Genomic DNA, 25,936 nt, shown 5'->3' on the forward strand with positions numbered 1-25,936 from the left:
TAATTTATTTTTCGATTGACTGCTAATATATGTTTTTCACTAGAACTTAATTTTTTCTAAGGGAAGGAATATATGTATTTTGTTTTAATTCGGTTTCAAAAGTTGGAGACTGTCAGATGGCTTTAGTTCTAAAGGTACAACCAGTTTTCATTGGCAATCCAGGATCCAAAATAAAAACAGTCAGTGTTAGAAAGCAGTCGATAGAAATAAGAATTAGAAAGCAGAAATAGAATAAGCATGAATAAAGCTGGCAAGAGGTGTTGCATTTAAAAAAGTGGTAGCTTCCCCTAAAGAGTAGATGTTTCATGATATGAATGGTAGATACCTTCTGCAAAAGAAAGTCTCCAAGTTACCAATATTTAGAATTCTTATCAAGAGTATATTCCTCTCACTTAAGGATTACCTTACATGCACTCTTTTTATGTTTTCTTTTAGGTCTTCGTGATCCCCATGCCCCCGGTAATAATGTCCCGTTATCACCGTCAGCTGGTTTCACTTAGTTTATTCATCGTTTCTCCCATTCGTCAGGAGAGAGTGCTCTATTAAATGAACTAGCCGTCCTGGCCGAGTGGGCTGGGGCGCTGGATTCGGGATCCCTTATCTGAAAGGACGTGGGTTCGAATCCCGGTCTACCCAGTTGTTTAGTGTTTAGTTTCGGACGGGGATCAGTGGCGTAAGTCTAATACCGTATCCTTTATCTTTTTTTTATTAAATAAACTTATTTCAAAGCTATCAAATATTAATATGCCTATGTAAATCGCGTACCAAGATCAAGACTCACTAGGAATATATAAACAATAACATATCTTGCATCAATCAAGGGTGAAATCCTCTTTTATTGTTGGTATTTTATTACCTATTTTAAGTCAAGGGAATTGCGAAGGGAATTTAATTTTCAGGTAGCACTGTTGCCATGTTCCCCTCTTGGTTTGTATGGAAATCAAGTTACGAATCTGTCCGTAAAAACAGTTATATCTCACTTGCTCATACCCAATAAGAATTTATTTGCCATAAATAGGTCTGGCTGTGGCAAAATACCTACACCTCTTCAATTCATGCACTTTACTTTATTTTTATTCCCGTGCAGAATTTGTTTCCTCCTCTTAGATTGGGTATGACTCAGTCACTTGGCAAGATTAATTTTCTCCTAAGAACGAAGAGAGAAAACTCAATGAAAAAACAAACGAAACGAGACTAGGGCCAGTAGAGAAAAGACAAAAACCAAAATGACGCTGATGTTTCGCCCATATAAAAACGAGGCGTCTTCAGCGCAAAAGACACAGATTGAAAAACTAAAATAAACTAAAAAAAAACTATAAAAACCACCACCATTTTTAAACTGCAATAGTCGAGAATTTTCTACATTTTGTCTATTCACGTTGGGAAAACATTCAATCTTGTCTAGAAAAAACTTGTAGTGTGTCAAGGAAAACCATGCGCAGCAACATTAAAAAACATTAATTGAAAACAAAGCTACATAAATATGCTAATTTGGCAGTGATTCAAGAACCTGAACCCTCTGTAGAGGTAATAAACTATTATTTACATATTTTGAAAAAAGTGTCTGAAATCCTTAGAGAATCCCGTTGAATCGGAAGAAATACTGTAAATCATTGGTTGCTGTTTAAGCAGGATCCAACCATAAATTTAATTGCATAAAGAATTTTTGCATAAGAAACAGTGCAATAACCCATGAAAGAGATGTGGGATCAGAATGGGAATTTGATTAATGAATTTGGCTTCCAGAGAGAAGTCAGTCCCAAAAAAAATAGAAAAAGTATTTGCCAGAGTTACAAATGACGTAATGACATTTTCTTTTTCTCAAGCCTCATTATAAAGAGTAATCCAAAATCAAAAGACAGCTGAGTGAGACTGAATGCTGAAAGACTGAATACAAGTTATGTATTCTTTACTTTCTTTCTTTTGTACTTGTCTGTTATTGGAAACACACACAAGGATTACGCTAAGGTTATATCTCAGAAAATCGGTTTCATTGCTGAAAAAACAAGTTATGGATGATACAATGCAGGTTAGATTACGCTAGGTTGGGTTAAGTTTCCATAATTTTGTTTCTAAAGTATTATTTTATCATTGCTTTTCGTTATTTTTCATTAGGATTAACCTAACTTCACTTTTGGGTGTGTTTCCAATAACCGACAAGAACCTTTTCTTTTTGAACAATAAATATACGTTAACAGGAATTTCTTCTGTCAGTCTGATGATGAATATGCAGGAAAGCTCAAACTTGAGTCCTATTTGAACAGAGAGCTTTGACACCATAACAGTAACTGAGATCTTTGACCTTAGGAAACGACTTGAAATCGTTTCTAAAAACCCAAAAATAGAGCTGTTTATGCTTTGTTTTTGTTACAGGAAGTAACCAGTACAGAATGCAGATTTAGTACCATTATATTTATTTTATTTAAGCTACTGAACAAGGTTTAGACAGCCTGGTCTGCTCAATCCCCCAGAAAAAAGAAGGTGTTTTTCCATATCTAGGGAATATAAGAAAATCTAGGGGGGGGGGATATTTCATGTTAGATTTGTCAATATAAATTTTTGGTGAGAAATTTAAATAACAGATCTATTCTTGATAAATAAACAAATAATAAAAAAAAATGGTGAAAAAAAGGAGGAAAAAGCAGTTTGGTTATGAAATGTTAGAAGAATATCATGTTTGAAGCCCAAAGGAGCCTGTTTAGGACTCCAGGTGCTTATTTTAAGAAGAAGAAGAAATTGAAATACATGGAAACTGACAAAAAAAGGTCATGTAAAGTTAAACAAACCCAAGGGAGGGAGCGTAAGTGGGCAGCGTCACACAGTTACAGCTCGGACGATTTAGCCTCAAAAATTTTGTTGAGCATGCTGTCATTTAAAAAAAGGACCTATTTTATTTTATTTTTGACGTTTTTCAGGCTATGGTGGAATCTGCCTATATGGAATTTTTTCCCAGAAATCCCCATCTAATGCAAAGTTTCCCCCGCAGAAAATTTCAGCATCGACAATTTCTCGTGTTGATAATTCCTCCATGCAGAGTTTCTCCAGTGGATAATCCCGCCCACGGAAAACTAGCATAATTAGCTACAGTTGCTGCATCTTTCAACTATGCTGAACAGAATGGCCATCTCTAGTTTTGATTGGACGGCATCAGGAGAAAAACGTGTTGGAAAAGGGTTAGTTTTCCTTCAATGTTTTTGATTAGTTAAAAAGGGCTCTAGAGACTTTAAATTTTCAATCAAATGAGCCATCTCCCAATCTTCTAGGACCATTGCTTCGGTATGATCATCCCTGGGAAGAACAAAGAAAAAAAAATCCAGACGCCGCAGTGATCTTTCTTCTGGCAAAAAGAGTAAAATTCTACAATTTCCCAAAAGGGACTTTGAAACTATTACAGTAGAGTTGTCTGATTACGCTGAATTTGATGGTGCAGTTTTCCATAAATTCCTTGATTTTTGGGAGTTGTTTCCCCCCCTTTTCAAAAGTATGTCATGTCTTACCATTTCCAGGCATCAAGTTGAAACCTTCAGGAACCTTTTTTTGTGGGATTGGGTGTGTACGTTGACCTTCAACTTGGAGAAATAGGAAATCAAAGATCCTTCACATGTCCTGGCTATCAAACACCAAATTTGCAGGATCTCTAGAACAGTTTGGAGGATGGAGTCGAAAATTAACGGTAAAGAAAGAAGTGGAAGGGTTAAGAGGAACTTTAAATTTCGAACGGGGGATCATTTTAAAAATGTTGTGTCTCTGGTAATTCAATCTTACGCTAAAATTCTTTTGAAAATTAGAATCTGATCACGTCTAAGTTTGAAGGCAAGTCACAAGACACTATATGGTACGAGGCTATCAAAATAGAGTATCTGCAATAACTCTGTGTTTTTTTGGATTATCAAGCTTAAATCTTGAGGCAGTGTTAGGGCTACCAAATGAAACTCAAGCTATGCCTTGGATGGAGGGTACAGAGGATAGGGAGAGGGCTCAAAGTTTTCTCTCAGTTCACCTAAACATTTTTATTCTACAGGCCTATTTCTATCTATCTCATTAGTGAGTTAACTCAAAAATTTACTAGCTATTGTCTATGTTTTAAAAGACACATTTAAATCAAGATATACAGGGCCAGATAAAGGGCGATTGGAACAATTGGGCCCAATCGGGCCCTTTGTTTGAAAGGGCCCCACGCTGACATTAAAATTCACAAAAAAAAATCGAAATTGTGAAACATTGTTAACAATTTCAGTAAGCATTGCTTCTGGAGAGAGATCATTTTCCAGGTTAAAATCAATAAAAAAAACTATCTGATAACAATAATGAATCAGGAAAGATTAAATAATTTATCAATTATGCCAATTGAAAGTGAAGACGCAAGGAAATTACATTTTCAAACAGGTTTAGAAGAAGTTATAGAACAAAACTCAAAACCACGCAAATTCATTTATTCATATTCGGTGATGTAAATGTCAACATATATTTTCAGCAGTTTCATAATATCTAGAAGACAGAAACGTAAATTAACGGAAGCTCAAAGTGAAGACAAAAAGGACCAAAGAGGACAAAAAAATTAACTCAATATGTTCAAACTGGACCATCAACTCAGACAAGATAAAGTGAACAGCCTGATAGGTGTAATGCACGAGTAAAAATGAACAACCTAGACCATCAAAAATGACAAGACCAATCCGAGCAGCTAATGTTAAGGGCATTGAATAAATGTTCGAAGCAATGATGAACGACAATGAAGAACAAGAAACATGTGACGAGAACACTTATGAAAAGGACAGTTACAACGAGTAAACAACGAAATTGAAGGACAAAGAAATATGCTATATAAGTAGCAATGAGAATTACAAAGAATCAAAAATGAAAATGAAGAACAAAGAAATATGTGGTTAGAAGATATGCAGCAGTGAGAAAAAAGAAATATGCAGTAAGAAGATAAGTGGCAGTGAGAATTACATGTAGCAGTAGGAATCAGAAAGTGTAAAAAATTATAGCGAAGAACAAAGAATTGAAGGGTTAGCATACACAAGAAAACAAGGATCAGAACGTGTCAAATATGACAGTTAAGAACATAGATTTGTGTTGTTAGAAGACAAGCGATGGCAAGAATCAAAATGAGTCAAAAATGAAAGTGAAGACGAAAGAAATATTACGTTAGAAGAACAGCGCCATCGCAGTCGTCAACGCCAACTAACTGTAGCGCAAAATCCAGCAAAAACCTGAAAAATTCGACGTCGTGTGCATTCACTACGGAGACCTCCATTTTTCCGCAGGAAAAGTGGCAAACAAAAATGATTTATTTGAGGGCTGCTGCCAGCTTGGTCGAATTGCATTGCTACCTCCATAATTTCCAAATGAATTGGTTTGGCCTATTACAGGACCTCGCTTACTCTCTAGGGAGCTCCACAAACAAATACGAAATTTCAACTCATGCTTTGCTTTAGCTTCATTCAACGTAAGCGATGATCAAACCATAAATAGTCGTAAATTTTCAGCTTCCAAGTAGCTGGGCAAATTTATCACAAAGTCAATTAGTGGCACATCATTCACAAACCCCTGAAGGTGACTTTTAACCAAATTCATATGGCCAAATATATTTTTCAGTCCCCGATAAACCTGCTAAAGAGCCTCTTACACATCCTTAGGTAATGGGGATCTCTCGTAACCTAATGGATCTCTTGGAAGAAATATTGCGAGACACTAACAACTATAGTAAAGGTTAAATGAAAATGTGAGAAGTGGAGGATGATTTAAATCAACCTGTTGCTTCCCTGGAACAACAGCCTTGGACAGAAGACAAGCGATAATGATATTCAATATTTAAAAACCTGCCACGTAGTCGTTGAGAGAGGGCCCCGTGAAAAAAAATCCTAATTGGGCTCCGCACCTTGTCGATCTGGCCCTGAAGATATATGCCTGAGATTATGCACTGTCTTGGTACCGGGGGTTTTACCTTATGCAAAAGGCCAACAGAAAATACTAAAATATTGGTCGAAAATACTAAGATATAATTTCGGTCGATAATAGGCAGCTTTCGATTCAAGTGTTGGCTCTATTGGCATCAACCTGTAGGCTATTTTTGAATCTTTGTGTTTTTTTAATTTAATTCAGTTTGTTTATTGATAAGATACAACTAAATTAAAATTTTATTGAACTGATTATAAGCATGGATTAACTACACGACCAATACTGAAAATGCAAATAAATAAATAATAATATTAAATATAAAATATACAAATAAAATAAATATTATTTATTTATTGAATAAAAATGAAATAGATGATTTTTTATTGTGACTAAAATTTCATAAATAAATGCAATTAATCTAATATATAATATGATAGATGTATATAAGTAAATGTTAAATATACAAATGTAAAATCGAGAACCTAGTACTTAAATTAACCTTGATGTTTTATCGACTCCTTTCAGTGAGGAAGTAATCTGTTTACAAAATTCATTGCTGATCATCTTTTTATAATAAATTTAGTGAAGTTCCATTGGAAGAAGTAAATCAACAAACATGCAGCAAAATTAACTCGATGCTCTAATCTGTTATTCAGTTCCATTGCAAGGAATAAGCTTCAGTAGGCTTATTCTACGACTAATTAGAGTGGGAAATATTTCGTAATTTCTTTTATTGGCCTTCATGCATAGAAGGTATTTTCACTTATACCTTTAGTTACTTCAGTCTACGATAGGCTCACTAATGTATTTTTTTTCTGCTGAGTTCCGTTCTTTTTTGTCAACTTTTTGAGTACCTTTTAAACGCTTGTGAGCTTCCTTCAATAACCCACTCTTTAATTATAAAAGATGGCGAAAACCATGACAAACGCGAAAATGTGCCAAAAACACCATTTTTGACGAAAATTGGCCGGAAATACAAATTGAAATAAACTTCGTCATCTGAAAAATGCATAGATCTTGAGAACTCAGTCTGCTGCCACTTTAAAAAATACCAAAATTAAAAAATATGCCACTAAAAAACTGATGTTTAAAAACGCCAAACTTTAATGTATTCCATCTTGCGATTCAAAAACACCACTAAAGAAACAACACTTAAAACACGACTTTAAAAACGCCAACTTAAGTGTACCACGTCTGTCATCACTAATACAACTTGTGTAAAACACTTTCTGGACAAACTTTATTAATATTTTAAAGATAAGTAGTTTAGTATGACAATTTATTTCAAATAATGTCTGTAGCACATCCTTGACAGACTACGAAATTTAGTTAATTTCTTGTTCTTTTTTTTCTACTTTCTGCTTGTGGCTGGTCACAATAAAATCTTAACGATTCTAAGTGACAATCTAGCATCCTTTTGTGGTGTTGCCAAGTCAAAGCATATTTATTAGAGTCAGATCACTAGACATAACGAACGTTTTTAAAGGTTTCCCTCAATTACACTGACATGTTCACAGCCCATCGTTCATGGTTACATTAAAGTATAATAATAGTAAGATGTTTGAATCTCTTGTCAATTGTAACTAGTCCTGCTGCTGATTGCAAAATCGAATTTACAGCGTCTATCCTTGGGTATATCGCGACCCATTATTCACAAATGACCTATTATGCTTATGATGCTGAGGAAATTGTGCAAATAGAACCTAGAAAAGAATCAAAGTAAAGTTTCTAATGGCATTTCGTATTGCAAGATGTGAAACTTCTTAAGATTTGAAACTTCAGTTATGAAATTTATTTTGTGATATAAGTTAAAAAGAAGAGGTACTTTAAACAATTTAATTTGAAGCTACTTTTTATTACTTCAAATTCCTTTAAAGGTTTTTTAACTAGCTTAAATTTCTACAAAACTACTTTAAAGTTACGTTAGAACTGCGTCGTTTTTGATGCGATTTATGAAAGTTGGAATAATTAGGCCTGACAATTGGATTCCAGTTTATAGTAAAATGGTTGAAACCTTTTGATGTACAATTTAAAGCCACATAATGACGAAGGATCACTTTCTTTAATTATGATGGTTCAGTCAAGACTACTGGAATATTATTACCGATTTTCGACGTTAGGGACCGGAAAAACGTTAAAGTAGTTTAAAACGTTTAATTAGTTCCTGAAGAACACTGTCACTAAAAGAGTGACACTGAAGGTATACTATCACTCAGGAAAGAGACTATGATTGGACATTAAATTGCTCGAGTATAGAGAGTACTACTGCCATATCAATTGTGACTGGATGGCAGCTTTCTAAACAAAAATACTCCAGCAGGTTTCTTAGCATTAGATTTGTTCCTTCCAAAAATCGTTTAAGCAAATAACAGTAACGTGTGGAGTCTAGAGATCAGCACGTAACTTGGTCGGTATAAAACGGTGGACATTATAATTGGACATTAAATTGCTCGAGTATAGAGAGTACTGCTGCCATATCAAATGTGACTGGATGGCACGTTTCTAAACAAAAATACTCCAGCAGGTTTCTTAGCATTAGATTTGTTCCTTCCAAAAATCGTTTCAGGAAATCATAGTAACGTGTGGAGTCTAGAGATCAGCACGTAACTTGGTCGGTATAAAACGGTGGTAAAGATTAACCTTCTTGCGTTTTTTTTCGTTTTTCCTGTTAGTTTTTTTTTTTTTTTTTGCTCTTCGTTTTTTTTTGTCGTACGTTAGGTTAAAGTCGATTTTGGCCAAAAAGAAAAATCTTATTCTCAAGAAACTTTTGTTTTAAGACATCATAATAGTAAATAGTGTTGGTCTTGTAATATGTACAAATTAGCTGGTTTAAATTAAACAAATTAAATTAAACTCAGCATTATTGAGTGATTTTTCGGCAAATTAAATCAAGTTTCAGCAAATCAAAGCCAGTAGAATATTAAAGTAACCACATTAATGTTTTTTGGGGTCTTTATTTTCTTTTTTTCTTTTTGCTTGTATTTTTTTCGCGTTTCCATGTATTTTTTTTGTAGATGAGAAGAAACGCCAAAATTAGGGGAAAGTGCTAAAATTCGAATTTGGCATCATATAATATTTCGCCATATCCAACACTGGTAACCGAGAGAACTTTTTCCTTAGACGTTTCCTTGAATAGATGAATTATAAAAGCTCGTGTTTTCCTTAATTATGATATCAATAATACTTCCTTAATAATAATATGTGATAGTGGGTCTGTCACTATTTCAACACTCTCCAATCTTTACCCCCTTCCCACCGTCACCGACTTTCAGAGGGTAGGAAGGCAAGCTGGATTCTTTTGAATTAGGATAATTCAAGTTCTTTTATTTGAATGAATATAAGACCAAAGGGATACAGTAGCCCCTCCAAAAACCACAATCCCCCATCGCCAACTTTTTTGCAGTAAGTTAGGGATGTTTTTCCTTGTTTGAGCCGTAATTGTATAAGGATTGTCTATTTGTATGATAGAATGACCAAATTTGGTTCTTGATCCATTTTGGACCAGTAGATCTCCTCAACCCGAACACAAATTGTTTTGGTGGCCCCCACATCAAAAGAACTCGTCGTCAAATCTGTCGTTTATTGCTTAATGATTTGATGTATTTTGTACTGTTCCTGTTGAAAAGAAACCCGCCAGCCTTGAAGTTAGTTATCGAACTTGTGAGTGTTTAATATGCTCGAGAGTTTGATAGGCTATAGGTGTTTGAGTGTTTGAAATGCATGAACTTAGAGTATTACATGGGTTTGATATTTAATTGCTTATAAGATAAGATAAGGCAATATTTATTTCCAAAGGACTGTCACAAGCTCTAAGAGAGCTGTATTTTCTTCTTGTTTCAAGCAAAATAAAAATAAAAAATAATCACAAACTTAAAAGACAACAAACTAATCTTAAAAATAATTAAAGACGAAATATGCTGTAAATAAAATGGCTAACATAAAATTAAAGCAATTTAATAAAATATAGCACACCAAAATTGGGTGTCCAAAAAAGCAGCACACAATAAATGGTAAAAAAAAAGAAGGGGAAGAGATTCACTTTGATTGTATGGGGAGAAAATTTATTCAATATGTTTTAGCGAAAGATTTTGTTGGAGTAAAAGGAAACTTTTGTTGATGCAGAATAAAGAGGATGAGGCTTAAATGGGAAGGGGACAATGAGAGAGAAAACGAAGTTTTTTTGGGCTGCGTAAGCCACTTTTTTCTGCTTTCCCTCAGGATATCCATATTGGCTATAGAAGGAAGGAAAATATAAAGGACTTCACCTTAACTAAAGATATATCATAGAAATCTTTATTTGGACTGCCTCTGTTCTGTCTGACAAATCCACGGAGACGCTAGGAGGCCAACCATTATTGGCCTGCTCAAGAATCGGGTGCATAGAGGAGAGGAAACATGTCAAACAGCGTGATTTAGGACATTTAACTTTGTAAGGAGTTTAAGGAGGTAGGAAGTTTAAGGAGCTGACATTTTCACGTTGTAAGATATTGTTAGTATGTTTCTCCCGTTTTAAAATACTTTACTTTGTAACAACCAGTATTTTCATGGTTCTACTAGTACTTCATCCGAGATAGGGGGAGTGAAAGAAGGAAGAGTCTCAAGAGAGTAAATAGTAAAAGCTGTTGACCTCGAAGGATTGACATGTCAGATGTCAAGAATTGACATCTGATTTCTGTTGGAGGATGTCCACTGGGCTGTATTAGAAATTTTTGTAACACATCTTTAGACAGTAAGGTCATCAGCTAATTTCCATCTGTTCGACGCCGAGTTTGTTAATCATTATAAGGAAAAAATTGTGCTTAACAGGGTTCCCTGGGGCAGACCATTGTAAACTCGGACAGCACAAAAACTGACGTTTAGGGAATTGGCTGCTTGTTGTCTCTCAGAAAGGAAAGACATAATTGTACTTGGCTTGTGATGGCGTAGCCCAGAGTCAAACAAATTGATCCGCATACGTTGTGAGATAAAGTTTGATGTTGCTGTAGTAACGTCGCCTGCTCTCGTTTGGCCACACATGTTGAAGAGCAGACAAAACACTGGTGAAAAAGGCACTACGCTGCAAGCCACTTTCAGGATGGAAGAAACCTTGGGGCTGACAAATCGTGACTTGGTTGAGCGTTGTCAAGATGGATGCTGAGCCAATCGGAGGTTTCCGGCAATAGGTTCCTGAGTGGCTGGAAATAGTGTCTGGCCCGTAGAACAACGATTGAGCAAAGTAGAATTCAAACGGTTGCGTCGTCCTGGTGCTAGGTAGAGCTTTCACCTAGTCCATGTCCTCATTCAGATACAAGCAAGTCAATAAAGACGCAATTATTCTAATTACATAAGGATCAACATGAATTTGTTTGGAGTTTTTCTAGCAGCGTTTTGTTGTCAGTTAAATTAATAGATTTTTGTAAGTCCAATGCAATAAGATTGAACCAGGTATTAGGTTTCCACGTTTATTACGTATTGTCTTTACAAGGTGAACAAGAGAGTGCCTTGTTTGGTTGATGTTGAAATATATGTTTTTGAATGGCCCAAGGTCAATATTTGTAATCATCATTTCTTTCAGCCACTCAGCTAAGAAGCTCTCGCGTAATTTGGAGAAAATGGGGCAATAGGCCGGACATCGTAAAATTTTGCTTGTTTTCTCTCTTTGCCACAGAATAATGAAACCTATTTTATCATAATTTATGGGTGAAAAGTGTCAAAAATCTGCAGAATCTAGAGAATAAGGAGAGAGATTCAGTACCATAGAGGAAGGGTATTTGTTTAATTTATATTAGCTGTATCTAAGTGCTCTTCTTAGAGATGGAAATTAAAATTGTTGGTCATTTATTAAGCCACTATTTTGGCTTAGTAGAATACAAACCCTTTGCTTTATAATGACTATATGAAGAAGCAGCTTTACGGGTCTTTTTTCATGTTTAATCAGTGGGATAGCTTTAGACGTTTAGTTTTGCTTATGTAGATTGATTTTAATCCTAATTAATTTTTTTAATTGACTAATAATTTATATTTGTCACTAGAACTTACTTTTTTCTTATGTAAGGAATATATGTATTTTGTTTTAATCCGGTTTCAAAAGCAGGAGACTATCAAGTGGCTTTAGTTCTAATGGGAGCCATCCAACCAGTTTTCATTGGCAATCCAAGATCCACAATAAAAACCTTCGGTGTCAGAAATCAGTTGATAGAAGAATTCAGAAACATAAAGCTGGCAAGAGGCGTTGTTATTTGAAAAAAGTGGTAGCCTCCCCCTAAAGGGTAGATATTCCATGGTATGAATGGTAGAAACCTTCTACAAAAGGTAAGCCTCCGAATTACCAATATTTAGTACTCGTATTAGGAGTATATTCCTCTGACTTACGTACAACAAAACGAAGTAATGCACCCTTTTATGTTGTTTTTTTCCGGGGTCTTCATAACTCCCGGTTCTCCGATCATAATGTTCTCTTACTATCATCACAGGTTTCACTTAGTTTGTTCACTATTCCTTCCATACGTGACTAGAAGGCGCTCTATTAAATAAATTTACTTTTAAACCTATTATATATTAATATATTTATTTAAAATCCCTTACCAAGATCAAGATTCACTAGGTATATATCACGAATAACATATCTTGCATCAATCGAGAGTGGAATTCCCTTTTATTGTTGGTATTTTATTATCTACTTTAAGTGAAGGGAATTGTGAATTTAATTTCTGGTAAATTAAATCTGGTTAATTAATTAAATCTGGTTAATTAAATCTTAATTAATTAAATCTTAATTAATTAAATAATAAAATCTTATAATAAAAATCTTAAGTTATTAAATCTGTTATTAATATATTAAATTAAATAATAAAATCTTATAATAAAAATCTTAAGTTATTAAATCTTAAGTTAATAAAATCTTAATTAATTAAATCTGGTTAATTATTAAATCTGGTTAATTTCAGGTAAGTAGCACTGTTGCTATGTTTCCCTCTTGGTTTATGTGGAGGTCAAGCTACGGATCTGTACGGAAAAACTGTTATATCTCACTTGCTTATAGCCAATAAGAATTTATTTGCCATAATTAAGTCTGGTTGTGGAAAAATACCTCTTCAATGCATGCACTTTACTTTATTTTTATTCCCGCGCGGAATCTTTTTTCTCCACGTAGATTAGGTATGACTCAGCCACTTGGCAAAGTAAATTTTCTCCTAAGAACAAAGAGAGAAAACTTAATGAAGAAACAAACAAAACGAGACTACGGCCAGTAGAGAAAAGATAAAAACCAAAACGACGCCGATATTTCGCCCGTATAAATACGAGGCGTCTTCAGCACAAAAAAAAACAGATTAAAAAACTACGATTAAATAAAAAAAAAAGCATAAAAACTACCACAAATATTGAACTACAATTGTCACAATAGATTCACATAGATCAGTGTCACTAATAAAGTTACTACGATGAGAACAGCAAAGCAACTGGATAAAAATACACAAAATGGAAACTAAGTTAATTATTCTACTGCAAAATAAGCCTGTTGTTTGCCATCATTGATGCAATTCCCCTTGGTCTTGTATTTAATCTCATCCCTAGGTGATTTTGTGAAATCTTAATATCCCCGTTAAGAACTGGTTTATTTTTCAGAAGAGTGTTGTAAATTGGATCAATATTTAAATTTATTTTCTCCTAATATACCTGCTTAACGACACTAACGACATCTTTTTACTTTAGCTACTATTATTAATCATCCAATTTACAAAAAAGAATAAATAAAACAAGTCAATACATAAAAATACTGCATACCACCGATAAGTAACAATTACAAAAAAAATATTGCTCTTTTTCCAGGAAGCCCGTTCCCAGCAGAAACTCTTTTTCGGTACAGAATTACCCCCGCGTTCAACAGAGCTTATTGTAATTAATTAAAATTAATTGCAATAACTTAATGAATAAGCGTTATTGTTATGCTCTATTGCATGAGGCTTTGGTATCAAAATAAATTTCATACAAAAAAAGAGAAAAATTCTTACCAACTCATAGAGTCTATGTCACAAAAAATATCGTTAGCTATTTCAAATAGGTAAATAATTTCAAGAATTTTGTATATGTAGAACCAGAAATTGCAGCTTAATTGATTCTGAAACAAAATAAGCGAATAATTAATTACGTTTGGTCTCAATAAATATTCTTGAACGCAATTCAATAATTATAATGGACTATTGAACACTATAAAATACTAAGAGGGCGCTGATTTCCCGCCACTGATTTATATCTCAGAATGCCACGTGTGCCCCCAGTTCCGCCACACCTAGTACAGTTCAGTCGCACTTGGTAGAGTTCCGCCACACTTCGCACTATTCCAAAAACGCTTGGCACAGTTCCACCAATATTGGCGCGCGTCACTTCTGAGAGAGAGCAATCCCTCAAAAAACACAAAAATAAATTGCAATAAACTTATTGGACGCAGGGTTTATCACATTATATTGCCGGTTAATCATAATAACTTTTATTTCAAAATAAAAAAAAAAAAATTTTTTAGTTTTTTTTACTATGTTTATGAGGCTTAAAACAGCGCTATTAGAAGCTCCAATTAACTGGAGGGGCACATACGTGCCCTTAACTCTTTTTTAATGAGAGACAACATGTTTAACTACCCATCTTTAGAATTCATAAAATTGATACTCAAAAAATTCCTTCCAAATTTTCTTTTGGAATTTGTAAACTTTATATCATATTTTGATGTTTAATTATAGCTCACTGTCTACAATTATCGCGCTACAAAGATTAAATTATTGGTTTCCGATTTCAAAATCTTGTTATAACGTCTTTAATAGTATTAAATATTTTTTTATTATATATATATATATATATATATATATATATATATATATATATATATATATATATATATATATATATACATTACTATAGTAATTTATCATCTTTAAAGATTGAATTTCAATGTAGTTTCTAAAATCTCTAATGACTTGGAAATTCTTGGTTCTATAGATGCTACCGCCCTTCAGAATATGCTTTGTTTTTCATCAATACTTCTCTCTGTTTCTAAAATATGACGCTTTCTAATAAATAAAGTTGACAGGAAAGTTATCATTTTTGGTGAAAGGGTTTTGAAGGAATAGGTTGGAGGGCGTTGTGAATGATGAATAAAAAGCAATCTTCCGTTGAAACATTTATCATTAGAAACTGAGCTATTGGGATGGGGGACATGAACTTTTATCTTTGCAAAGAATTAGTTCCTGTCGGAAGTTGCAATTTTACTTCAAAGGTAAAATTTGAAATATTGCCTTAAGCCTAACTACTTCGGAACAGCCCAAATGGCTGAATTTTTATATTGCTAACGCGGGAGTTTCTTTGATATAAACACTTCCTCCAAATGGACTACCTACAAAAAGTCATATGTTCACATAAAATTTGGACTTCGAACTTTGTCCAAAGGATTTGGACTATGGTCTGCTTTGGATTACATCCAAAAATAATGAATACTTCAAAGCTTTACATAACTATACGTTTTAACGGTTTAAAAATGTTTACTATTTTAAAAATTGGTGCTTTTATCACGAGCTTTTCCAAATGTATTTTCGTTACATGGACTCGTGCTCAATTTTAAAGCTCGTTCATCTCATCGACTGCTAGTTTATAGGAATAAAAAAAAATCACAAATGCTCTTAATTTCCAGTCCTAATGTCTTCTGAGTTCCTTTTTAGCTTTTACCCCTTTTTTTCCTTCACGAAACTATGAGTTAAAACTGTGTAAAACTACTCAACAATTGGTGCCCCTTTATTGCCCACCTATTGACCGTTTTGCTGTAAGTGCAATAATCTTGCAAGAGGTATTTGGGAAGAACCATTTAGTTTTTAGTCAGACCTGAACAATGGGTTATGCTCCTCTTAATCTGCTTCAAACAGACCTCTGTTAGTCAAAACCACGGTTTTTTTGCGGAAGTTAAATTATTTCAGCTAAATCCTTAGGGACCAAGGAAATGATAGAAAAAACAATTGGGCATGAATTTTTACAGATTTTTGTACGCTTCCTTTTCACAATATTTTTTTCTAGAGGTTTGCCAATATAGTCAGTGGCTTAGCTAGGGAATATACTATTCCCTGGGTATGGCACCTGTTTGAGTGTCATTTAGCAATACCCTGTTTTTAATCCCTAGAATATTACAGAAAAACCGATAGGATTTCTGCTCGCAAATATCCGCCCGGAACCGAACAGACGAAGCGTTTTGCAATCGAAAAGGACCGTATTTATTCAATGCAGACGAGCCTTACGCAAGCTTTCAAACTAAAATTTCTTTCTAGAATAACGCTGAATCGGATCACTACTAACGCTGACTTAATTGTCAGTAAAACTTGGAGTATTGTTCATCCAGGATTCACGTAGGGATTTCAGCTTATACAATCTCATCTAATATCCTATGTGATGGCTTGGTCAAACTGTTTTTTTTCTTGATCGAGTCAAAAATATTTGCTAAGAATACCCTATCTCTTGTATGGAAAAATTGATTTATCGTCAGTACGCATACGCTGAAAAAAAAATGCTACATTAATGCCGGATTATCCAGTCTGTGTTTACTGCTCTGCAAATAGGGTATTGTATATCCTTCCGTAGTCAGGATTCAAAAAGATTTTTCAATTTTTTCTCCGTGTCAAGCGCTAAAGTTTTTACACACGCTCACACACCTCTTATCACGATTATTTTCTCAAGAAAATTGATCTTCGCTTTGCTTATTGATAACAAATACCAACCTTGAAACTAGAAATTAGTGTATGAAAACAAAGAGATGGCGTTGTTACTTGAAGTTTGTTTGCTGAAATAATCCGATGAGAAGGTGTAGAATGTGAAAGTAGTACTTAGGGACAATATTTGGAACATGAGTGATATTCGAGCCACTGTTGTACTCTTTTTTTTATTCCCATGTCCATCTTCCGCCTATCATCGAAATATTTCATCTTAGTGACTGATGATAAGTTCTACGAGACATTGGTGGTTAAATCAATAGCTTTCAACTCTTAAGTTTCTAGTCCGAGTTTACGCATTAATTTACTCCTGATTTATGATTAAATATAGTTTGTTGTAAATTTAAGCTGAATAGAGAGAATTTGTTGTTGGTGAAGGGGAATAGACTGGAGTCAGGGGAGAGAATAGGAAAATTTAGGTTGGTAGCCGGCTCCTACTTTTGCCCTATACTGTTGATGCGTAAATGAGAACCTCTTTCATTTTGTATGCGAGAGTGAAGAGCTGTCTGAGTTGTGGAATTAAATGTTTTGGAAGAGTGTTTGGGATGTTAGCGTCGGTCAATTGAGAAGATGTAGTAGAGGAGCATGTGTGCTACTCAACAGTCGTGTAAGTTCGTTCAGATCGGGATTAAACCTAGGGAACTGTGTTTGAGGGGATATTTTCTTTAAATTTTTAGGTGTTGAATTCTATTTTGGTTGTTGCTTGTCGGTTAAAAGTGTTAATGTTGCTGTTTTTTCTCTTGGTTTGTATTTTAGATCATACGTGTGTTGGTATAGCCTGCGGGCTTATGCAATATAATCTTATCTTGTAATTTGTTTCTGTAAAAAAGAAATAGCATATAGTATCTCTTTGGCAGCATGTGGTAAATTACCATAACCATATTAGCACATTCTAGGTCGACATTAAGCTATCTCACTTTTTTTTTGTTTATTAATTTCGAGATTATTCATTTTCCTGGGACTATATGTCCTTGGTATCTGGACTGTAAGTCCCTTGTACATATATTATGTATTAAAATAATCAAGAGTTAATTATTAATGGTCATGTTTTCCGTTTAAAACGGTGGTATAGACTCCGTAAATTAGTAGTTCCCACTTTGCGAATGCGTGACCTTTTTCGCACAGTGGAACTAGGAGAAAAGATAGCTGAGGACATTTATTTATGTTCCTCAGTGTGAATTCAGTTCTGAATCTGTGACATTTATCGGACAAGTTGTTATATACAACTGGGAATTTTATAGATTGTACAGGGGAAATTCAAGGTAGTCTTTGTTACTGCGATACTCTGAACACATGGAATATGTCTTATTTTTATTAATTCTTGGCGATGCTGTTTTTAATGCTAAATTTTTCTGTTAACTTTAATTTGGAGCAATTGACTCCTAGAGCAATTAATGAGGGCTACTACTAAAATACCACTCAGTTATTTAACAATGTTTTTTTTTTTAATAGTTATGCAAACTATCATATTGACTTAGACTAATTTGATTGGCGTTGACTATTGGTGTTTTTTTCCCCAAAATTATGTAAAAAAAACATCCTGCAAAACTGCAGCACAAGTTGCACTTAACAAATTGTTCATAGAGTTATTCTTCTCTCACTTTGGTGAATCTTTTTACAAATGTGCTTTCTTTTTTGTATATTTAGGCAACTTTTGTTGATGTATAGGCTACTACCGGTCTTTTTTTCATTCAAAATAGAAGTAAGAAAAATAATATCTCAAAAAATAGTTACACAAGTTTTTGATAATTTGGATTTTTATCACAAGGTGTTATCTGCTATGATGATTTAGGCGAATTTAGTCATTCATTTTTACCATTTTTTTTTCAGAAAGATGTACTAAATTTCTCGAGAATTGCTATTCATTTTTTTTTAATAATATAGTTGTGATTGTATTGAGCTTGATTGTTTTTCAAATGTCAAATTCAGGCAATTTTTGTAAGCGTTGACTATAGATATTTCTACTTTAAAAAAATATGCACAAACACGATAACGAAAATAAAAAAAGAAATCAAAAATAAAAAGACAAAACAACAATGAGAATAATTTTCAGCCATCGAAAGAGAAAAACGATACATAACAAATATTTCGGCAATAACTTCCGTCAAGCCGTCTTCAATATTAGAAAGGAAGTATGAAGAAAGAGAAATAAGATTTTTTCCCGTCTAATAAAGTCACTCATATTGCATGTCTAGTCAATATTAAGCCAATTTAGGGGGTAAATTCTCCCCTCTAGATTGATTTGAGGGACCTCCCATGGAATTTTGAAAATATGGATGTACCTTTGAAGGATTCTAGTAAACATCAAAATAATATTAAGTACCAAATGGTATGTAATCTAAATAATAAAATAATGAATAATAAACAATGAATAATATATATAAAATAATAAATAATAAAATATAAATAATTTAGAACGAATATCTGGGGTCCCTCCTCCCTATCCTTAAATGATAAAAAACAGGAATAAGATGTGAGAATAAAGACATAAATGAAACAATATGGATAAAAGAAAGTGGCATCATTGGACTAATTAAGAAATATGATTTTTACTTGGTAAATTTGTTTTGGAGTAAAAATTAAAATACCGCTGTTATTCCTAATATTCTTTATCGCATATTGATGTTTACACCACTAGTTGATTCTTTTATATATAGTCTTAACCAGATCTAACAATTTTCGACAAATGAATTTCTAGCATTACTTTGATTTTATATTTATTACTTCGGAATTAGTACGTTTTCTATAGCCAGTATTTAACGAATAAAATTAATATATCCAAAATTAGAGCTTGTGTTTTTTGGGATAAGGAAGTCTCAATAGAGGATTCAAATATTGCTGTTCTTACCAATGATAAAAATATAAATAAATGAAAAAATAAATCTATAGAAAAATAACAAAAATTAATAACATAAATAAATGTATAGAATGAAAGAAAGAAATATTATAAACAAACAAATGAAGACTGTATAGGTAAAAAGTAGCAGATCGAGACATTTTGGAAACAATTTTCCAATGAAGTGCATTTCAATAGCAAAAGAAAGGCTAAAAAAAACAGTTAAACATATGAAAAAGAACATCCCAAAGAAAAACATGTCTTTGAAGATGAGCGTGGAAGTGATGCGTAATTGAATACAGACCTTTAAGTTACTACCAGAGAGGTCAAAATACGAACAATTTTTGTTCCTTAGACCCATCCCAGGTCCACTCATACTTAAAAACCGTGTTTTCTTGAATTTTTCTTTTAGGTAGTTCAAAATTATGAAGTGTTTGGGGAAGAATTAAATTTTCATCAGTGTTTCCACATTGATCTGTGACAACAAATAAGTGAAACTAATTAGTATATTTGACAATTCTTTTCGAACGTAAAAATCCAAAAATTAACAATATGTTAATGCCCAAAGATAACGCTTTCTGTATAAGCTTTACCTTCTTTTTGAAGCTTTTTGATGCCATATGTTGTTAGCAAGGCCGTATCCAGGGGTGGTGTTTTACCCCCCTTCTTCCTCCAGATAGTTTGTAAGACATGTAAAAACATAACAAAAATGCACAAAGCAAATTTCTTATGCGTTTTTAAAAGTTGTTTTGTACCACCCCCCCCCCCCCTGCCCCGAACAAAAAATACTGGATACAAACCTGATTGTTAGCTTATTCTTAGCTAATTCTCCCTATGTTCGATTTTTATTCGAATTTAGCTCCCATTGCTATCAAAAGCTTCATCATAGGCAGTGCAATAGCGCCGCCTAAGTAAAGAGCGATGTGGGCACAATCTTTTTTGGTCTTAGGCCAGAACACTGTGTATCGAAGGACTTGTCGCAGAAAATTCGAAAAGGCTCATTCGATTGGGAACTGAAACGGCTAGTGCAGTTTTTAATAGTCAAAAGTCATTGGAGGGCAGCTAACCCCCCTCCCACGCCTAACATTTCCCAAACACATTCAATCAGATATTAATATAGCCATTTTGTTCAACGTAGTTAAAGGTTCGGAAAAGGTATTTGAAGATGACAAACCCCCATTCCCACAGCCCTCAGGCCAAGGGTTGTATGTTATGCCCTGGGGGTATTTAAGGTTTATATAGGAAGGGTGATTGTATAAACTTCGGATGTGGTCATTGGATTGCTAATCAGAAGCTTTAGGTCTCTTTTTGAGATTCAGAGTGATCGGAGGGTGGATACCCCCCAACACAAACACACACACACCTCGTATTTTCAATAAATGTATCTGATAGAAATTTTGAGATGGTTATTGCCGTCGTGGAAACTTCGTAAAAGGCTCATTCAGTTAATAGTCAAAAGAATCATTAGTTTCTTTCAGCTTAGCGCGAGACAAGACAAAGACAATTGACAGAATAGATGGTATACGTAAAATTGGGCTATATATTTGCACATAGGTGGGGGGGGGGTAAAGTGTTTGGAAAGTTTGATGTCAGAAAATAATTCTTGCTTCATAATATGCAGAATAATTTTACCTGACACATTTTGCATGCAGAATTTGTGCTTTGTCAATGGCCTCAGGCAATTTGGTGCTGCGATGAGTTGTTAGTAGTAGTAGTAGTAGCATTAAATATTATAAATATTTTAATTACAAATACTAAATTATTGAAAACATCAATGCTGTTCCGGAAGTATTACGCTTTTTGCCAATTTTTCATGTGGAGATGCTCTGGTGGAATTATCTGGGGGGCTATTTTCCGCGTGCTTTGACTTCTGGGAAATAATTTTTTTTGAAAGGGGCATTTTTGGAGTGATCGAGAAACCGATTATAGATTAAAGTCTTATTCAACTGAAAGAATTCTAACTTTTCTGGTTGAATCGATCACAAGCAATTTTACAGGAAGGGGGATTCTCAGCAAGGATCTAACTGTCTGGTGGGAATTTGACGGTGGGAAGGTTTACCTTACGTTGTATGAACTTTCACCGAAGGAGATTTCTTTTTTGGGGAAAAGGTTGCTCCTCCCATATATGAAAGGTGTCTTCCTCCTTAATACATTTCTCTTTCGCTAAAGTTTGAAAGTTTGTCCCAATTTTTTAAGAGCGTTTGCTCAAAAACGGGGGCTTTTTAATTAGAATAGGGAGCTTTTTTAAAAGTTCTAACAGCTTTAGCGTAAGGAGGGAGGTAATGTGGAGGGGGCAACTCTTCATATAAGGAATATGGCTTATATCATATGGCTTGCAATCTTTTTTGGGATCAACAGCTGATTCATGGTGCCAATTAAAAAAAAAAAACGACAAAAGACAAAATAAATGAAATTTGGATAAACCTTTTGCCTATATCTTGGCTTTAAAGGGGAGGGGGACATGCTGGGGTGCAATTGAACTGGATGTGGCTCTTAAATTTAAATAAACAAAAAATACGGAATCTCAAGCCTTGCACTTCTTTTGGCAGTTTTAAGTCCTTTATTATTTGTAATAAATAATGTGGAAATTAATCCGATTCAAAATTCTCCTTTATTTTGGATATATTCATCAGTCACATCTATTACAAAATTACCTCCAAATCAATCTTTGACCTGTGGAATTACTATGAACTAAAAAGCTGATAGATTTATGGACAGTTTCCTGTCTGTATTTTTGTTCCCGAAGTTTTTATTCAGCCAGATTATATTATTACATCCACAGAGACAGACTGTTGGAGATTGGAGATTTCTGGGATATGTTCCGTAGTTTTTGGGGTTGATTTTTTCTTTGAAATAAAAAGAAGAATGAAAATCGTACTGCAACCACTGAAATTACCTTAAGAAATAAGAATAGCGCCATGGAAGCTGTCAAATATTTAGAATTATTTGGCTGAATGGCATTATATATCTGAAAGGCTACATCAATTTCAATTGCTATTTTTAGGAAGGGGAGGGTGGCGGACAGAAAATAGCTGAAAATTATCGAAATAATGTTTAGTATGATGCAATACATCCTGGGTATAGCCTATCTTCTGAAATTATTTGGTTCAAATTAGAAAAAAGAAATTTTAATTGAGATATCTATGGAAATTACCTTAGAATCTACAAAACGTTTGTATTACGTATTAATCTAAAACGTTTTCACAAAATAAGTTTCTCAAATAAAATTAAATAGCACCATTAGACCAAAAGTGTGCAGAAATAAAGTCAAATAGTCTTCCAAGCGTAGAACTACTACAAATCACCATCAAAAAATAAATGAAACCCAAAACAAACATAAATTACAATAAATAACCGAGTCAAACTCAAAACGATCAAAAATTAGCATGAGTAGGACTGACAACCATGCCTTCTCAAGACCAGAACATAGTTTGCACTCTACTGAAAAAAATGAACATCTATTTTCAGTTTAATATAGGCCAAAAAAATAGATTCTTTAAAGTCTTGCTAATTTTTTATTTGTTAATGTAGAAAAAGCGAAAACATATAAAATGTATTTTTTTTTCAGTAAAGGGCAAATTATATTCTGGTCTTGACAAGGCGTGGGGGTTTTAAGCCCTAGTTATGTTGATTTCTGCTCGGCTTCAGTTTGACTCAAAACGTTACTGTAATTGTTACAGTTACAGTAACTGTAGTGGTAGCATTAAGAGTACACACATACTGCTTTCTGATTAGTTCTAATTCTGTCAAAACCTACCCTAAAAGGTCCTTAAAATATAAGCCTTTCTTGAGATATTACTTTGTTACCTTTTTGAAAATCTATATGTTCACAGTTCCTTTTGATTTAGTTCAACATCTGCCTAAATATTGCTTGAAATCTTCACCTTTATACCCTTAGCTTGCGTAGTAGCAATAGTTGTAGCAGCAGTACTAGCATTAGTAGCAGTATGCACATAGCAGCTTCGGTTTTCTTCAACATCCCCTTCAACACACGCTGAAATTTTCAACTTAATACCATCAAACGTTCCTGAAGCTTTGCTGATACGTCCTCTTAACAACCTGTGCGGGCATACTGTATTTCGATTTGGTTTCATATAGTTTCTATGTTTCCCAAATTCTTTATCTAAATACCCTTAGTTTTAGAAGCAGTAATAGTAGTAACTGCAATAAGAGTAGTAACAGTAGCATTAGTAGCAGTAGAATTAATAGTAGTAGTCTTAGCTTTAGTAGCAGTAGGGGTAATAGAAGTAGTAATAATAGTGGCGGTAGTAGTAGTAGTAGTAGTAGTTTGAGTAGAAGCAGTAGCATTAGGATGCAAATATTGTCTCTTAGCCTGCTCAACATCCCTCACAACAAGCCCTCACAACACACGCCAGACTGTTCATAAGATATTGCTGATACGCCTTTTGGACAACCTGCATACAGACGACGTAGTGTGATCCAATTCAACATCCCTTCAAAATTCCCGGAAAATTTCACCTTAATACCCTTTGCCATAGTTGTAATAGTAGTCACAGTAGTAGTATTAGTAGTACTAGTAGTAGGATTAATAGTTATAGCACTAATACTAGTAGCGGCAGTAGTATTAATATTTTGTCTTTTTGTCATTTGAACATGCTCCTCATGATATCTCAGAAGTTTCACCTTGATACGGTAAGCCGTTCCAAAAATGTTGCTGATGTGCCCTTTTGACCCTCTTTTGACGCCCTTTTCATGTTAATACTCTTAGTCTTACAAGTAGTTGCTATTGAAGTAGTAGTTGGAGTAGTTTAGTACTAGTAGCAATAGTAAAAGTAGTAGGCAGTAAAAGTACCAGTGGTAGTAGTGCTAGTAGTAGCATGCATATATTATCTTTTGGTCAATTGATCTTGAACTCTAAGGATTCTCTGAAAGTTCCAATTTGATACCCAAATCCATTCTTGAGATACGTACTTTTAACATTCTGCATACACATAGTGTGTTTTTTTTTAGTTCAAATTGCCCAATATTCTTTCAAATTTTCACCTTCATACGCGTAGCCTTAGTAGTACTAGTATCATAGTAGTAGTGGTAGTAGTAGGAGCAGTAGTAGCAATAATAGTGTTGTATTAGTAGTAGTAGCGGTAACAGTAGTAGTAGTAGTATTAATAACAGCAGTAGCAGGTACACGTTGCCTTTTCGTCAGTTGAAGATCCCACTCTTGGTGGCCAAGAAGTTTCATCTTAATACGATAAGGCGTTCCAAAAATATTGCCGAAACGCCTGTATCAGCAATCTGTATGCAGAGAGTATGTTTTGATTTAGTTCAACTTTTCCCTCAACGTTTTCTAAGTTGTTCTTTTCAGTATCCTCAACCTTGGTAGAACTAGCTACAGAATAGTTTTAGCGGTAGCAGTTGCAGTAGTAGTAGCAGCTTAGTGGTCGTAGCAGTAGCAGTAGTAATAGTGGTAGAAGTAGTAATAGAGGTAGTTGTAGTAGTAGTAATAGCAGTAGCGTGCATATATTGCCTTTTTGGTCAATTGATCATCTCCCTGATCATTTTCTGGAATTACCAAGCTAAAATACTCAAGTCATTTCTGAGTTACGCCCTTTTGGCAACCTGTATGCACATTACGTGTTTTGATTTAGTTTAACCCTCCGCTCAACATTCGCTGAAAGGCTCACACGAATGCCCTTCGTGTTTTTGGAATGTAACTACCAACCATGCATGCCTTTCTCAATAACATGTACCATATCTAAAAAATGAGCGAATTGCCTAGCTTACAGCCATTGCCCTAAGGGCTGTGAGGGATTTGACATCCTCAAAGGTATAATTACTTGACTTATCAAGTATGCTGAACAAAATAGATTTCTCAAAATTTTGATTGGCTGTGTCTTCGAAAATGATGAGCGTGGGGAGGGGCTGGTTGCCTTCCAAGCACTTTTGACTCTTAAAAAGGCACTAGGGCTTTCGATACCCAATCAAAACCATTCATTCAATAAAAACCTTATTTGCCCACAGGGCATCGTCGTGGGGATTTGTTTCAGCCCTGGGGGCATTGTTGTATGTTATTTTGGATTATTTTGAAAAATTAGATATCTCACACAATCAGATTGTTTTGGGGAAAAAGGGCTCCAGAGGAGGGGGCTAGTTGTCCTCCATCACTTTTGACTCTTAGGAATTATAGGAACTAAAAATTTCATTTGTCAATCATTTAAGCCTTCTCTAAAGTTATTATACGACCGCTCCTTCCATAAAAACCTTATATATGCGAAGGTATAACTTACAACCCTTCCCCTAGGCTCTGGGGGGGGGGTTCAATTCAACCCCAAAGGCTGCTATAAGATCTTTGGACAACTTTGAATAAAATGGCCGTCTCAAAACTTCAATTGGATGCATTCGGATAAAAGAGGATGGGGGGGCTAGTTGCCCTCCTTTAATTTTTATCTCTTAAAAAGGGCACTAGAACTTCTAATTTTAGAAGTTTATATGGCCTTCCCTTCCATAAAAACTTTAC

The 25,936-nt window shown here is 34.4% G+C and overlaps 1 protein-coding gene across 2 annotated transcripts in view; it reads left to right on the forward strand.

Annotated features, from left to right (window-relative positions):
• The window catches only part of LOC136030489 (calcitonin gene-related peptide type 1 receptor-like), a 166,000-nt gene that overhangs the window by 3,934 nt on the left and 136,130 nt on the right, over positions 1-25,936 (forward strand). The window contains exons 2-3 of one of the 2 annotated variants that reach the window (XM_065709511.1): positions 2,916-3,173; positions 11,978-12,195. In XM_065709511.1, coding sequence (XP_065565583.1) covers positions 12,169-12,195 — 27 coding nt within the window. In that variant the 5' untranslated portion in view covers positions 2,916-3,173; positions 11,978-12,168. Of the gene's footprint in view, positions 1-2,915; positions 3,174-11,977; positions 12,196-17,796; positions 17,888-25,936 lie in introns of those variants that run through there. The other variant, XM_065709512.1, reaches the window with a different exon arrangement.

The sequence above is a fragment of the Artemia franciscana genome, chromosome 8, assembly GCF_032884065.1.
Source record: "Artemia franciscana chromosome 8, ASM3288406v1, whole genome shotgun sequence".
NCBI classification, from domain to species: domain Eukaryota; kingdom Metazoa; phylum Arthropoda; class Branchiopoda; order Anostraca; family Artemiidae; genus Artemia; species Artemia franciscana.